The 17,524-nt window shown below is 40.5% G+C and overlaps 1 protein-coding gene across 4 annotated transcripts in view; it reads right to left on the reverse strand.

The window, feature by feature from the left end:
- Window positions 1–17,524, reverse strand: part of STAU2 (staufen double-stranded RNA binding protein 2) — a 176,096-nt gene that overhangs the window by 79,804 nt on the left and 78,768 nt on the right. For all 4 annotated transcript variants that reach the window (XM_015617024.3, XM_033512297.1, XM_033512296.1 and 1 more), the window contains exon 12: window positions 10,097–10,404. In XM_015617024.3, coding sequence (XP_015472510.1) covers window positions 10,097–10,404 — 308 coding nt within the window. The remainder of the gene's footprint in view (window positions 1–10,096; window positions 10,405–17,524) is intronic.

Raw genomic sequence — 17,524 nt, forward strand, 5'->3', positions numbered from 1 at the left:
AATTTGAAGCCTGACCTTTGAAAGTATCCAAGCTAAACACCTGTTCTTCAGTGACTCTGAGCTACTGCTTATCAATTACAAATGTCTTTAGAATAATAAATCATAAAGAATGAAAATGTAATTTTTTACTATTTAACTATACCTTGGCCCCAATAATTTAATATTAAGGGCTTACAATAGAACATGGCTGAGATCATATACAAAGAGTTTAGAAGAATTTAAGTTAAATGAATGTGTTTTAAAGACGTGTCCCCTACAGCTAAAGAAGTTCAAGAAAACCATTCAAATAAGCAAATAACATTGTTTACATTTACAAATGAAACATCATATGAGTATTTATTGATTTTTTTAAAAAATTCAAAAAATACATTGTAACAGAACAGAATGTATACGTTCTTCAATGAAAAGACAAAACTATGGTTATCATCTGGACCAGAATACAAATACATGCTAACAATTTAAAAATCATTTTGGGTCATTCAGGAAACATGAAACAAGCTAGCTGTTTGGAAATGCAGTAGTTTTCTCTTTTAGTAAATATGCCTGAGAAAGTTAACCTGTAAAGAAATCGGCTTTTAAACTCTAAAACACAAAGAGCTTTCTAGGCTGAAATGGTGAAGAGACCTGTGATATGCACCTGACAGGCCACTGAGCCATTTCCCACAGAGATTCTGTTCACTGCTCCACCTCAGCTCAGCCACCCAGCAGTGGCAGAGTTTCACATCAATACCAGGCTTATTCAAGTGAGGTGTTAAAAAGCATGCTAAGATGATGTAAAACCATCAGTTACATACACAGCGGATAGATGTTAATAATCAAGATTCTGTACCAAATTTCTTGCTTTGAATTAGGGCCAAGTAAAAAGTAGTAGTCTAGTTCATGGATGAAAAGGATTATATTTTTTGGCTCAAGGTAAGACCCTTTAAAAACAGTTTCTACAAAAGCATCTAGAATCAAAGCATGAAAAAAAAAACCAACCAGGACAAACACAACTAATCATTTTACAGTAACCACATACTGTAGGCAAGTAGGACCCAAAACAGTAACACAAATTGTGCATCAGTTCTATGAAAATAAACCGTTACTAGGAGACACAAGCAATCTGACAAGATGTGAAAGTGAGCAGTGAAAACTTCTTGGATTGAATTTCTTTTCATCAGAATTCATCTGTTTCTACTGTAGGCAGGTAACAAAAGGAACTCAGGAAAACTGAATTCCTATTAGCAGCTTAAACTCTACTACAGTGAGGCTAAGGCTATTACTGTTTCTTTCATTAAGAGACATTCAAATGAATGAAGCAAAAATGACATTTCAAAAATGAAGACCAAAAGTAAGCTATGTAGAAGAATGTACATTTTAGACAAAAACAGTGTTAGGTCAAATCCACAACTATTGATATCTGATGTAAGCAAAAGTAATTTAATTATGCTGCTTATACCAACAGAACATCTGACACTGTTTCTTGAATTCTCACAACCTTTTTTAACTCACTTCCAACAACTGCATACTATGTAAATTACATGGGCTTTGACGAAAAATTTCATTATCAGGCATGCAAAAGAAGCCCCCCATTTTTAGGATTTAGTTACATGATCAAATTATATGTGCTAAAGCATATGAAACCAACTCTTCAAATTAAGCAAATTCACAATTCTGAAAATGGAAAAAACTCCAGACAAAATAAAAATTCAAAACAAAAGCCTGTGACAGGAAAAAGTGTATTTCTACATATATCTCTGATGGTTCAACACTGTAAATGAGCCACTATCCATATATGTGTGATTTTGCATGTAACGGGATAGGGAAGAGGCTTCCTTTTCCTAACTTCCACACCACAGAAATGACTGGATGTACTACAGAGGCTGCCACTGTCCTATGAAATACAGGGTATTTGGCATTGCTGGATACAGTGTTCAAGGACTCGTGCACTGACCCAGCATGGTTCATCTTACATTCTCTAGTAGTGACTGTGATGGCAAAAAAACATTCTGCATTGCTCTGACACCAGCTTGGCTTCTAGGCTGCACCTTCTGAAACGAAACACCATTCTCAGGTGTCCTGGTTCCAGCCAGGAGAGAGTTAACTTTTGTAGCAGCCAGGAGGCATGGACCAGGACCTGGAGGTTATTCTATACTCACATCACTGCTGTGGGAAGGGAGTCTCTTCTGGGGAGAAAGAGAGAGAAAGGGGTCCCTTCTGGTCAAGCAATGTGGCAGAGGGAGTGGCTGGGTATTGTCTACTGGGGGGGGGTGTTCTGTGTGATTCTTGCACTCTCTGTCATTAGTATTGGTCAAATTCTTATCTCACAGCTGTTTCCAGTAAGTTGTTTGTATCTCAACTTGTGATCTTTGCTCTTTGTGCCTCCAACTTTCCTCTCCATCCCGTTTAATGGGTGGAACGAGGGGGAGGAAGCAGTGAGTGAGCGGCATGTGGTTTGGAGAGTCTCAGTGGGAGCATTAAGTTAGGGAGTACCATTCTTAAACCAGGACAGCCTTATCTGGCACCCAGTGTGTGGCATGAAGGCTTGAGGTAACAACAGATCTGTCCAGAGCAGCTTGGAAACAGATTCAATCTAAGCACTTGTTGCATTAACTCCAGAGCTGCTGGTCACAACGTTGCTTGGTCCGTTCACCTGGCTGTGGCACCTACCCCTGCAGTCCCATATTCCCCTATATTCCTGTATGTTGTCCTTGTGATGTCCTTTTTCAGAGCAGGGAGAGGGACTGGGGCTGCTTTTTTGCTGTATAATGGGATATCAGTCTATGACTGATCAAGGGCAATGAGGGCAATTTCAAAAGTGTATTCAGTGCTGCTCTCCTACTTTTGGGCACTGTCTTTGGAAGTCTATTAGTAATCATACTCAGTCTCTAGGAGGAACAGGGTAGGAAGATTTCCCCCAGTCTTTCACCTCCTTCTCCTCCTTCACCTGTTATAACAGCTTTTGAGAATTTTTTATTTCCCCTGGATGTTAAGGAAAGCACATTCTTGTTGATAAGTCTCACTGGTCTCCCCAGTCCATACCCTGTTTAGAGTCAAGAACGAGATTTCTAGGAAGTTCAGTCAGAGTTCTGCCCCAAGGGTGGATAGTCATGAGTGGCATGAAAAATGAACGAGGTTTTTTTTTTTTTTAATTTTCCACTCCAATAGCTTGGAAGTTCATACCTAAACAACTACAGGACCCTGCTAAAGTGACAGAATATTTGCAAGGAGCATGCTGTGGCAACGAGAAAGGGGCAACTTATTGCAGTGTGCTGGGCCCTGGCTAGTCTTTACTGGACATAGTTCAATACTAGAGAGCACCCTCAGGGGAAAGAGAAGGAAACAGACCTACAGGCACTGTGGCCTGATTTGCAGTTGAAACAGAGGAACCACCTGGGCCAGTAGTAGTTGCCCCTATGCAGAAGAAGAAACCCAAGACCAAATCAGTTCATTTAGTGAGGGATAAAGAGGTAGTAGAACCCTCACAATAAGAGGAAGAGGCAGGGCCAGAAATAATCACCAATAATCACCTGATCCCTATTCCCAGGTGTATTTGGTTTACATGGCCTGGGTTTTGGGGGAGGGAGGAGGGAGGGATTACAAGACTGGCTTCTGTGAGAAGTTGCCAGAAGCTTTCTCCATGTTCAGCAGAGCCAATCCCTGGCAGCTACAAAGATGGATGTGCTGCTGGCCAAGGCTCAGCCAATTAGAAATGGTGGTAGTGCCTCTGAGACAACATATTTAAGAAAGATAAATGAAAAGCTGTTGTGTAGTTTAAATTGTGGCTGGAAAAGGGCAGAGAGAGAACATGTAAGAAAAACTCTGCAGACACCAAGGTCAGTGTAGAAGGAGGGGGAGGAGTGCTCCAGGCACCAGAGCTGGGATTCCTCTGCAGCCCATGGGGATGGCCAAGGTGAAGCAGCTCTGCCCCTACAGCCCATGAAGGTCCATGGAGATGTAAGAGATCTGCCTGCAGCCTGTGAAGGAACCCCACACTGGAGCAGGTGGATACCTGAAAGATGTCTGTGAGCCCATGGGAGACTTGTGGGGAGAGGGGCCCTGCTCCTGTACTGGAGCAGCCTGTCCCTGAAGGACTGCACTGCATGGAAGAGTGACCCACACTGCAGCAGTTTGGGGATGGACTGCAGCTTGTGAGACAGACTCATGCTGGAGAAGTTCATGAAGACTGCTCTCCTGTGGGAGGGACCCCACAGTGCAGCAGATGAACAACTCCTCTCCCTGGGCAGTGGGAGAAACCACAGGTGATGAATTGATCAAAATCCCCATTCCCTGTCTCCCTGCACTGTTGGTTGGAAGGGGTGAGGGTGTGACAGATGAGGTAATATTTTGCTGAAGCCAAAAAGTTTTTAAGTCAAAGAGTGAAAGATGTTCCTATGTGTTGTTTGTTGTTTGGACTTGCTCTTACTGGTTTGCTGTAAGCTGGCAGAGGGGTGGAGCTGAAGACCTGACCAAAAGGAAGTAGGATGAGAGAGAAGAGGATAGAAAAGTAGACAGTCAGGAGAGAAAGTAAATTCCTGAGTACCCAGCCAATGGAAAAGGGGTCAGGGACCACCCCCACACCATTCCCCCCCCAATGGGAAAAGTGTATATTTTGTAGACATTTTGTTGGAGGGTGTGTGTGTTCGGCTCGGGTGGGAGAGAGGTATGCACCTGGCTCAGTTAAATCCATACTAATAAACAGTTTTCTTTTCCTTGGACAAAACTTTGTCACCATTTAATTGTATCTGAAAGTTTTTTCATTTCTAACAAGTGAAAGGCGTTTTTGAGGTTCTTATTTTATTTCTCATTATCCTGCTCCAATTTTGTCAGTAACAAATTCAATGCTTATCTCCAAGTTCATATGCATTGGGAAGTACCTGTTTTTCCCATGATGGTATTGATGAATGGTCTCTCCCACTCCTTACCTTAACCCATGAACCCCTCACTATATTGTCTCTCCCCCGTCCAGCTGCAGAGTGAGAGAGCAGCTTTGGTGGGTGCCTGCCATCTGATCACTACACCAGGTGAGCAAAAATATGTCAGCAGCCAGCCAGGAGAGCCCCTGGTGACCTGGTTGCTCCCATGCTGGGATGTTGTGTCCAACAATTTGAAATTAGATGGTAATGAAGCCAAGCAACTGGACCCCTGTCACAGGATGCAGGTATTAACAAGGGGATTGGGAAGAGGACAGAAACTCTCAGCTTCTGGAAGTGACTCCTGTCAAGCAGAGGGAAGGGTGTTTTTTCAAGGATCATCTAATAGTGCATCCAAGCAGAGGGGATGTCATGGAGAAAGGTATCCAGTACCTGAGAGCATTAGCTGTGCTAGAAGTAACTTATAGGGATTTAAATAAAGAGCAGTGCTCTGTAGCTCCAGATGATGTCCAGTGTACACAGTCCATATGGTAGAAGTTTGTGCAGAACACATCATCATCATACCCCATTGGCACTAATGGCAATGAAAGAAGAACAAACAGTGCTTCAGGTGACTACCTGACTCTGGCAATATGAAGATCATGTTTTGTCCTCCCTATCAACCTGCACCTCAGTTGTGGAAAGACTACAAGATGGCAGACAGATTTGAAAGACTTGAACAAGCGAGACCAGAAATATCCCATGGACCAGAGCCATTGCTATTGGGAGCAAGCACCCCCCGTTCCAGAGAGAGGGTACACACCACAAGGTAACCTGTGGTTTTACTTGCATGACCATGGAGAGGACATCAGGAAGTGGAATGGAAAACCCACCTGTGCCTTAGCAGCATGGGTACATGAGTTGAGATGAAGAACAAACACCACAAGAAATCCTTCAAGGATAAATGCCACTCCAGTTTCCTGTGGACAAGTCCTCAGACAGAACAGGAGGGCTGATGTTGCTTCCAATCCTCTTGAAGTACCTTCAGCTCATATTTATTTGTGAGCAACAAATACCATGACCAGAACTGGAGGTGTCCTGCCTCCAGCAAGGTGGAGGAAAGAGATAATCAGATCTCTCGGACTATGTGGATCTGATGGCTTGGCACACCAGACCCAAAGGAGTTTAAAGCTTTAGTTGGTATCAGTGAACAATATGCCCTGATGCCAAAAAGATAGGTACAGGCAGAATCCATCTCTGTTTCTGGGATGACAGGGGATCCCAACAGCTGACTGTACTGGAAGATGTACTGAACCTGACTGGGTACTGGGAGAGACTGGAGGAGATTGCTTGCTCAAAACATTTTGGGCATGTGTGTGGGCAAAGGGGCAGGCTGGGTCTTGCCCTGGTGAGGTGATGCCCTGCTCCCCACACCCCAGCCTCCCGAGCCCGTATCCCAGCCCCAGACTGACTGCCAACCACTGGCACACTGGAGGCAATGCTCCTCATCCTATCTCTGAAGCCCCTAACACAGCTCCTGAGCAGCTGCCAGACCAGAAGCCTTGCCTGGAGGAAGAGCCCAGGAAAGACAAAGGGTACTTAAGCCAGTACACCAGGCAAGCACATGTTGGCCCTTCCTTCCCTTGGATTTTATATCAGCTGGAAGACTGCTGAAACCCAGCAGTGGTAACTATATTCACTTTTTTCTGCATCTTGTCTCTCCTTCTTCTCATGTCTTCTTCTTGATGTTTGAGTAACTTAAACTTGGATTGGTTGGAGTTTGCTAAGTTGAACAGGCTTAGAGTTTGCTAAGTTAGGGCTTTGCAAAATGTTTTATGTTGACTAAATGTTGCTCTAAACTTTTGGCAAAATTCTCTGATTTTCTGAAGCTTGCCAGTAAAGTTTTTGTTATTTTGATCTCTTGTTGGTATTTCTCATTGCTCTCTAATTCAGGGTACATAAAAAACCTGCAAGCCCTTTCAAAACACTCAGCAAGTGACTTCTGGGGTCTTACAGGAATGAATGGCAAAACCACCCCATTGTGACTGGCCCAGAGGTCTTGTGCATACTTGGCATAGACTACCTCAGGAGTGGGTATTTCAAGGACCCAAAAGGACATGCAGTACTCCTGGAACCAACTTCCCAGGGGTGGAAGCACCGTCTCACCATTTGTCATGGAATGATCCAGACTGCACTGGAAGAGAGTGTGGCTTCATAACACTTGCAATATATTGATTACATCATTGTGTGGAGCAACAAAGAACAGGAAGTTTTTGAGAAAGGGGAGAAGATAATCCAAATCCTTCTGAAGGCTGGTTTTGCCATAAAGCAAAGTAAGGTTGAGGGACCTGCCAGGAAATCCAGGCTTTAGGAATAAAATGTTAAGATGGATGTCATCTGATTTCAATGGATGTGGTCAACAAAACAGCATCTATGTTCCCACCAACCAGCAAGAAGGAAACACAGGATTTCCTAGGAGCCATGGGCTTTTGGAGAATGCATATTCCAGAGCTCACTCAGATTGAAAGCTCTCTTAGATTAATTATTTTAAACGGGGTCCTGAACAAGAAGCTTCTGAACAAATTAAAGAAGAGATTGTTCATGCAGTAGCTCTTCGGTCAGTCAGGACAGGACAAGATGTGAAAACTGTGGTCTATACTGCAGATGGGGAGAATGGTCCTTCCTGGAGTCTCTGCCAAAAAGTATCAGGGGACACTGGTGGATGACTCTTGGGGTTCTGGAGCTGGGAATACAAAGCATCCAAGGCCTGCTACACAACAACTGAAAAAGGGATACTGGCATCTTATGAAGGGGTTCAAGCTGCTTCAGAAGTGATCAGCACTGAAGCACAGCTTCTTCTGGCACCCTGACTGCCAGTGCCAGGCTGGATGTTCCAAGAGAAAGTCTCTTCCACACATCATGCCACTAATGCTACACAGAGGGAGTGGACTGTGCTGACCATTCAGTGAGCTTGAATAGGAAACCCCAATAGCTCAGGGATCTTGGAAGTCATCATGAACTAGCCCAAAGGTCAAAATTTTGTACTAATGTCAGAAGAGGAAGAAGAAAAGGTGACATGCTGAGGAGGCCCCACCATGTAATCAGGTACCAGAAACAAAAAGTGATACACTCTCTTCTCTGACAGATCCTACCATATTATAGGGATACATCAAAAATGGAAAACTGCTATATGGAGTCCTGCACGGCTAGTCACAGAAGCTGAGGGAAAAGGTGGATCAAGTCAGGTTGCAGGGCTGAAAGCCATCTAGCTGGCTTTTAATATCATTTAACAAGAGAAATGCCCAGCACTCTGCCTCTGCAGTGACTCATAGATGGTGACAATGCTCTGTGGGGGTGGCTGGACCAATGGAGAAAGGCCAACTGGCAGCACAGAGGTAAACCCATCTGGGCTGCTGAACTGCGGCAATACATCATTGCTCAGGTAGGGAAGTTGACTGTATGACTATGTCTTGTAGATGCACACATACCTAAGAGTCAGGCCACTGAAGGACACCACAATGGAAAGGCAGATTTGACTGCCATGGTTCAAGTGTCTCAGGTAGATGTGTACTGACAACATAAGGGTAAATTATTTCCTGCTTAGTGGGCTCATGATGCCTCAGGTCATCAGGAAAGAGGTGCAACACATAGATGATCAAGGGGTGGACTTAAGCATGGATACATTCTCCCAGGTTATGGAATAACCTGCAAAACATGTGCTGCAATCAAGCAGGCCAAGAGGGTAAAAGCCCCTGTGGTGTGGGGATCAATAGACAAAATATGGGGAGGCCTGGCAGATCAATTACACCATGATCTCACAAGGCCACCAAGGCAAGCATGATGTGCTGACTGTGGTAGAAGCAACCACTGTAAGCCCCTGTGGTGCATATGATGTTAGGGAAGAGAGCTTGGATTAGTCATGCCTCAAGAAAGGGCAAACACAGCCATGGAATTGTTTTTGCTCCAGGACCTGGGTGCATTTGGTGGGTAATGCAGAGGGACAGGGAACTTCCTTGTGTACCTCCAGCGGTGAGGTACACAGGGAAGTTGTGTGAGAATAGTCTGTAGTGTTGAATAGTATAACATTGGCTGCTGAATGACACTGCCAAATGACACTGTATGCTATAACTGCGATGGACAATGAGTATGGACTGCTCCAGATGCACCAGCAGTGAACTCATGATGCAGCTTGCAACCAGCTGACAGCACACCAGCCCTCCTGTCCTGGAAGATATCTGGGACAGACAGAACCCACAGTCATGGATTAAACGAACTCAACAGACATCTTGCAGGAACAGTCATTGGAAATGATACCTCTGCTTGTATATACATATATATACTTGGAATGTATAGGATCTGGGCATGCTATATATGGTACAGAATAAGGGATGGATAATGTCCTCTTTTTGGCCAGGAGAGGGCTTATTTTTGCAATTTCCAGGAGGGGCCATGGGTAGGACCTGGACATGATTCTATACCACCTCATGTCATTGCCAGGTTTAGGGGAGGGAGTCTCTTCCAGATGAGTAAACGTGGCAGAAAGCATGGTCAGGTATTGGCTGTTCTCAGGGGAATCCTGTGGGAATTGTTAATTTCTTCTATCCTCTGCCATTAGCATTGTTGCTGTAACTGTTTGTTTTCTTATCTCATTGCTGTTTCCAGTAAATTGTTCTTATCACAATCCATGATATCTAGCTTTTATGTTTCCAATTCTCCTCTCCAGCCCACCACAAGGGGAGGAGGGAAAGGGAAGGGAGAAGTGAGTGTGGCAGTGGTTTGGAGAGTCTCAGTGGGATACTAAATTGGGTAGTACCTTTCCTAAACCAAAACACCAGGTTACATTTAAGAGGTGCAGGGTGGGAAGCAAAAAAACTACTTTAATGACCTGGCCTAGAAGACAAATGCAAAGGTAAGGTGGTGCATCAGTAGCTTCTGGAACAGAATTGAAGGGAGAAACCAAGAGGTGAAGACTCTCAAAGAAGTGCAATTTGAAAACATAATTTAAGCCTGTAGTTATTTAAGGAGAAGAGACATAGGAGAAAAAGATGGGCTGCAGTAAGATAAATGTAAGGAAGGAACAAAAGAGAAGGAGGGACACATATATTGGTAGAAATCTGTATCTCCTGGACCCAGAAACTGCCTCAGACACCAACTAATTTTACAAGATAAGTTACATGCATGCCCACATTCAAGGGGGCAGGAGTGAAACCTTGATGGCAACGCTACGATTCTGGCTGAAGAGCTTCATTTTCCCCCTCCCATACCTGAAAGCCTTGAATCCTTGCCAAATATTCCAGCTGTTTTGAAGGCTGCACTGTAGAACAGGGGGAAGCAGGAGATATTCCTTTTAGACCTATGGCTTCGGCAGTTGGGGATGTTCCATTCATGAGAAGTTCCCTGGCAATTGTGGCTGTGCTATTTGTTGTAGGAGATATGCTGAAGAAAGAGCTAGAAGTCTGGCTCATTTCTTTGGATGACAAATAGCTTACAGTGGTACCAGGGGCTGATTTGTTGCGGCTTGCTTCCATCTCTTGATATACATCAGGAGAGAGATGGAGTATTCCCTTTGGTGCTGAAAACAAAACCAAAAATCATTCTCATTACTTCAGAACAGGTTTGACATGTAGACAATTTTCATCAACATATTTTACAATGAAAAACAAAGTCAGAATTTAGAAGCAGTGTATTTTTTTTACAGTGACTGTAAATGAAGTCACCTAATTTATTTAGTAACAAAGCAGATCTGAAGTGCCCCTCTTCTTCCTCTTCCCCAACTCTTTTTGAATGGTACAAACCTTACCTTTAAAACTGTGGCTAGCATAGAATACACAATATGAACATGGTTTATAAGTCTCCAAACATGTTTTGAGAAAGAGATGTTACTTCAAAATAGTAGCACAAACATTATTTCCCTACACCTATCTTCTACCTCCTAGCTGATTCTTCTACCCCCTATCTGATCCAATAATTTAGGCTGTTTTCGCACAAATAATTGAAACTACTCTATATGAGCACTGTTGCCACCAGAAGTAGAGGTTTTTTCTACCACCTACAGGTGGGGTTTGTACTCCCCAGCTGCTCTGGTGCCAACACTAGCCTGTAGGACCATGTCAGAATGTTCATGAGAATGAACTGCTGGCAGCAAAGGAAGGACAGCATGGTTCCTTGCAGTAGCAGCACTGCCTCAAGTGCTGGCTTAAAGTGTTTGCTGAATCACAAGGGCAGCCCGTGGGTAAAATAATCTTAAATTGCCCTGCAGCTACAGTGTTACTGTGCTAATGACTGACTGCTCTGCAGTGAAGAGGAATTTATTTATTTGGCTGCATATCCCATAGTTTTCAAATAGCTCCTTGATTTCAAGAACATTTATACTGAAAAAGGAAAGCATATATGTATCCTACTTAATATCAATAGGTGTTAAGGTAAACATTAAAAAGATCTAAATTTATTTGAATTACTTCTAAATATTTCCAGTGACATATAAATTAGGGATAATGTATCTACATTTAAACATTTTTAATACCTTTTTAGAAAATAACTCCACCCTAAAAGTGCTTGGACACAAAAGTACACACTTGACCAGTTTTGCTGATAGCCCTGTGCATGGAAATATGTAGAATTAAGTCTGAAGTTTGCCAGCTTTCTTGAACAGAGAAGCATTTTTTGGAAATACAAATAACCAGTTGGCTGACACAAGAAGAAAATCTTTTTCTTATTATTAGTACGTCAGAAAATGAGCTTGAAATGTGTAATTTCATATTAAGAACATACTTTTATCTTCTAGCACATAATATGAGTGAACCTGAGCCATATGGCATTTCATTCTAGGGATAATAAACCTGTTTGTTAACTGATTTAGTAATCCCAAGAGAAATCAAAGGGTTCAATGCTTAATTCATTTGCAGTACATATTAAATTAATCTCAGAAAGTAGAATAAATTCAAAGAGGAGGAGGAAATTAATTTCTAGTACCTAGGAAAGATTCCTTTAATCTTAGAAGTGCAAGTAGTACTTTTAAATATAATGTCTACCACAAGGAGAAGATTCAAAAAATATTACCTGTAATTAATATCCTCATTTTCAACTACATGGTAAAAATGGAACTTCCTCACTGCCGACTCAGCAAACTGCTTACAGGTGAATCTTTTAATTGATTTACTTGTACATTTGGCTTTTAAATTCATATGGCTTTTAGAAATCTGGAACATCTGCTTATATCACAAAGACATATCTGTTATTCACCTGATTGCTCTCCCCAACTACCTCCAAAGTGCTGGGTAGTCTGGTTGGATCCTGAACATGAAGGCTGCTTTTACCCAGTTTAGAACTGGCTACAAAGGCCGTAGACTGAACTCCAGAGCCAAGCACAAATTCAAGACAATGCTGCTGGGACAGATGGAGGATAGGATCCCTACAATTTCTTTTTCTCCATCTGGGGCAATTTAATAGATAAACATCTATTAGATTAAGATCTATATAAAATAAATATATAAAGATCTAATAGATAAACAACTGTGTAAATACACAGCATTATTTTATGTCATGTAATCACTGTATGAGAAGAGAGACTTTATATACTTTTCGTGAGGCTGTAACCTCCAAGGCCTACCTCTGTCTCTATTTTTAAAGTCTTACACAAGATGTAAGATTAATGAAAACTGAAAAAAAAAAAAAAAGATAATACAAATCTTGGTAGTTGACACTAGGTTACAAAATCAAACAGCAATAAAAATACTGAGTGGCAGGTGTTCACCACCTCCTAAGAACTGCCCACTGTAAATCTGATTTCCCACGAATATTTCAGAAACAGAAATGAAAACTGAACAAAAGATTAAACAGTCTACTTGTTTAGAAATAACATGATATTAGCCCCCTCCAATCAATTTTAGAAAAACACAGTACAATGTTAACTAAAAAAAAAAGTTTAAAGAAGTTTAAAATCAAGTTCAGTGCTGCAGATGTCTGTTCCATTGATGTAATATTATTTAAAACAAACATTTTACATGCTTTCTCAGCCATTTCACTGTTTTTACATGATCCACCCAAATATCTAACTGCTGTCTGGAACAATGGTTTGGAATACTTCCAGATTACTAAGCTTTCTAAATGTTAAAATAACTAATATGCAGCATATGATGAATAGAAAGATATTGAGCAGAGTATAGCAAATGCTCTTAAAGTACTGACTTTAATGGTGATGTTAAATTAATAATAGTACTTTTACACTTTGCAACACCTTACTGCTAAAGACTTCAAAGTGCTTTATAAGCAATAATTAATTTAAATCATACATTGGCTCTGAGAGGCAGATATTATATTACCATCATTGATTATCTCTGGAAACAAAGTAATGTAATATTCTAGACATTACATTAATGTAGTTGCAAGATATTAACTTTTCATATTCAGGGCCTATGTTTCATGAAGCTTCTTACAAACTTGTTTTAAAAAGCCAATAAAAATCTGGTCTCTTTGAAAACTTCTATAAAACATATATTAATTGTAATTAATTATCTATTTTTAATGTATCACTGAGGATATTTTATACATAATTTCTCACTGTTGCCTGCTTACTTCAACTCTGCTGTATTATAGGAAAGTGTATAAATATATTTAGTTACAGTAGTAGAGTTATCAAATGACAAGGGATATAACAACAACAGCAACAGAGGATTAAGTGCAAGAACAAAAGAACCCTTCAGAAATTGACTTGTCTTCTAACAATCAGTTAATTAAAAAGCATGGGGGAAAGAAATACTATCTTATAACACCTTTATGCATTGCAGAAGAACATCTCCAGGGAAACATTTTCATTTTTTTTTTATTTTTCAGCTAAGAAAAAAACTTGGATTTTTGTGTCTGATAAATATTTATCCCATACAAGCTTCACCATACTCCACAGGAAGAATCATAATTATTAGGAGTCACAGGATCTATAATAGACCAACAACACTGCACCTTCTGCTGGACATTAACTTAGAGACACATTTATGAAACATGTTAAAATAATTTCCATTGATATTATTTAAACCTGTGGGCAAATGTGCTACAAAAATATGCAGGCTAGCTTTGCAATGTAATCACTAACATTTAAAAAACATGTCTTATTCATCACTGGCAGTAATTGTTAGCAGTCTCTCACAATCTTCTGAAGTCTGTGAAAACACACCAAAGACCTTTTCTACCTAAGAACAAATTTCTTCATCTTCCATTGTCTACTTTTGCTGTCACATACTAGATAGCTGCAAAATAGCTTGGACTCCAAGGCAAATATATGAATAAGATACAAAATGGCCCAACAATCCCTCACAAGCCTTGCCCTGGAAATCTCAGTGCTTAGATTGCACCTTTTTTTCACAGCAGCCATAATAGAGACAATCTCCAAAAGTTCTGTTTGAGTGATGTTATTTTTATTCCTAACCCTTTCTCTTCGGTGTCCCTTTGGCTGGGAAGATGGGGGACATTTCTACAGAATTGTCCTACACTTTCTGGAGTTTGTGGTAAACAAAATTAACCATTAGAAGAACTGTCTGCATGGGGAATGGGGTGAAGAACAACTGACAATATTACTAAACAAGCCTCAATGTAATAAGACTGCAAAAACGGAATTTGCTGATACAAGAACAGTGACAAGTTACCCCACAGCAGTGGGCTATTAAATTAAGAAAAGTTCAGAGTGATGACAGCATTGCCTGCACACTCACAGCTATTAGAGTCTACACAGGTACCACTGGTGTCCTGTTTCTAATTTTCTGTTCCTGTCAGGAAGATCAGAAAACATGAGAAGCTGAGATTTCAATTTTATCATTCAGCTCCACAAGATGGCCCAGAATCAGGCTCATGTTGTCAATCTGCACACACACACACACACATATATATATATACACACATATGTCAGTGCTAATTTTCTCTTCTATACTTAATCAGTACTGATGGGATATTCTTCCTCTGCCTTCACTCAATGGCTTCTCTGGTTCTGGGGCACTCACTGACTTTTCATATTTATACTTGATCTAAACCACAACTTCATGCTTTCTTGGGGAATAGAGTTTTCTCCCCAAGTTCTCACTTATCCTACAGAAAAGCTACACTTGTTCATGTGTCAGAAGCAGTGCCAGCTGCAATATGACTTTCCTTGACCCTGCTGAAGAACACATGCTCTTCCCTGAACTACAACCAGTGATGTGGGATATGGCACAAAGGAGTGTTTTCATGTCTTGTGCAATGGTGCAGAGTAAACCACAGTATAATTCTGTATATGATATGCTCATAAATTGAGCACCCTGGTATTTGAAATAAACTATCACTAGATGAAGAAAAGACTATACGTAAGGAAATAATCAGTATTTTTTAAACTGAATAAAATACTTGATAGATAATCATCAAAAAGCTTTCTTTCAGATTATGCTAGCTGTAGTCACATTTGAATAAAACCTTCTTATAATGTGATACGTAAAGTACAGGGAAAAAATCTTGTAGTAAGGTTTTAAGAAGGAAAAGTCAGAACTGGATCTAATCCTGACTTTACAATTTTGTACATTAAAATGGACAAGAACTTAAGAGGCATGGAGGATGCTCAAATGCAATAATTACTCCCTAGAACTGGCAGGTTCTCAGCATTCCGTAAAATATGGCCCATTACAAATCTACTGACATAAAAAAAAGAGAGAATTTACAAAAAACCCAAATAACTACTTCAATAACAAGACTGAAAAATGTAAATATTATAATAAAAAGAAATTATGGTTTTATACCCCATTCAATGTAAAAGGCTATTTATATACTAGAATATTTTCAAATTTTATTACATCAGTAGGAACTCAGAAAAGGTCAGTCAAAGAATTGAATAGGCAAATAGTATGGCCATTATGTTCTCAGCAATTGTCTACACACAATCTTGGCTTGAAATACCAAGCTGCAATCATTACCTACTTAACACAGCTATCCATGGTATTTCTAAGTCACCAGCTACTGCAATATTCAGACATGAAAAAATGTTGTGTCATTACACAATGTCTTTCAATCAAAAGATCTCGTCTTCATGACCTTAAACAAACTGATGTTATATAAAGCCACTCATTAAAATACTAACCTTTGTTTAACCTCTAAATAACCATGATACTGAAGTAAATGCTACTTAGTTCTTCATGTAATCAGGTCTTGATATCCCTAATTTCACCAGACTATTTTCCGTATAGCCAAAACATAAATTGCAGTATTGAAGGACTTAAATTCTATGAATTTCTGTAACATTTGGCATTTAACTCATGTAAGGAAGGTCCTTTGAATTCTCCTCCAGCTTTACTCCTGCTTGAATACATAAGATTTTGGTAAAAAGTAAGACATAGTGTTTGCAGTTGGGAATTTCTACAGGATATTCTATGAAATATTCCAATAGACAGATGAAACATCCACACTGCAAGTTTTACATTATAATTTCTGCATCATAATTTTCCAGCAATATGTCCATGTACCACATAACCAAAGATTAAGATTGAGCAGGTTCAGAAAATAATCCATCAAAATACAGAAGGAAGGTCAGTATCCGTAAAGAGGATCAGCAAATTTGGAGCAGAAGCAAATCAAGCTAGTGAGCTGGCAGATCAAGGTGCTTGTAACAGCTGCAAGAAAGTGATGCTTGTGGGGATAAAGCAATTTAGGAGAGTGCCTAAGTGCAACTGGAGGCAACCTGAGCAGGCAAGACTATTCATTAACAGATGAGGAGGGGAATGAGAATGGTGATGATGAAAACAAAGGCCTGACCCACAGGGAGAAGAGATGAAAGAATGAGCAAATCTCAACAAGGACAGAGAGGTTGCCAAAGCTAAGGCCAAGGGGACCACCAACAAGCACAAGATAGGTGTGAGTGAGGAGGAAATCTGAGGAGGAGAAAGAGGTGTTTGCTGTTGAAAGGGCACGGAGGAAAGAGTGGAGAATTCAGTTTTAGCTCTGACAGATATGAAGATTCAGTTCAGGAGATTCAATTTTTCAAGGACATAATTATCCTAGATTAAGGGTGAGGTACATGGTGGATTTTAGGTTGGAGTGGAGAGAGTTGGAAAACAAGAAAAGACTCCAGAAAAGTGAAAATATTTAGAGTAACACTGTGCTGAGGTGAATTATGTGATCCTGCTCCATTTTCTCATGTGAAGACAGAAAACCAAATGCAGATATTTAGCATAATTACATAATTAAATTTGAATTTGAGAGTTAACATCAAAAAAGAGTTCTGCATTTCTCCTTCATGTGTAGATTGTTTCAAAGGAATAGACTGGCAAGCTTGAATAAAGGTAATTCATATCAGCCTTTTACATTATCTGAAATTACTCTTAGAGCTGGCTGTCTCCTGTCTTGGTGGTTGCTTCCTCTTTATTCATTTAATACAACAAAAACTTGATGGTTAAGCAGTCTCCCCGACAGGTGACTCGAGTTCCTTCTCGTCCTGAGGGCACCCAAACCACAGACCTCACAGCCAAAGTCAGTATTTCTTACATATGCAAAATCTATACTACTCAAGAACCAGGCAGCAGGTTTCACACAACTCTTTCTTTTTAACCGGTATCTAAAATAGGCAGAATATCAGTAAACCAGCTAGAGAACACCTGAATACACATCTGCAACCTCAGTCACAAGAGATTCAATCAATAGTCATGATTACTTTAGATCACTCCTTCCCTGTGAATTTCCTATAT

The sequence above is a fragment of the Parus major genome, chromosome 2 (assembly GCF_001522545.3).
Source record: "Parus major isolate Abel chromosome 2, Parus_major1.1, whole genome shotgun sequence".
NCBI classification, from domain to species: Eukaryota; Metazoa; Chordata; class Aves; order Passeriformes; family Paridae; genus Parus; species Parus major.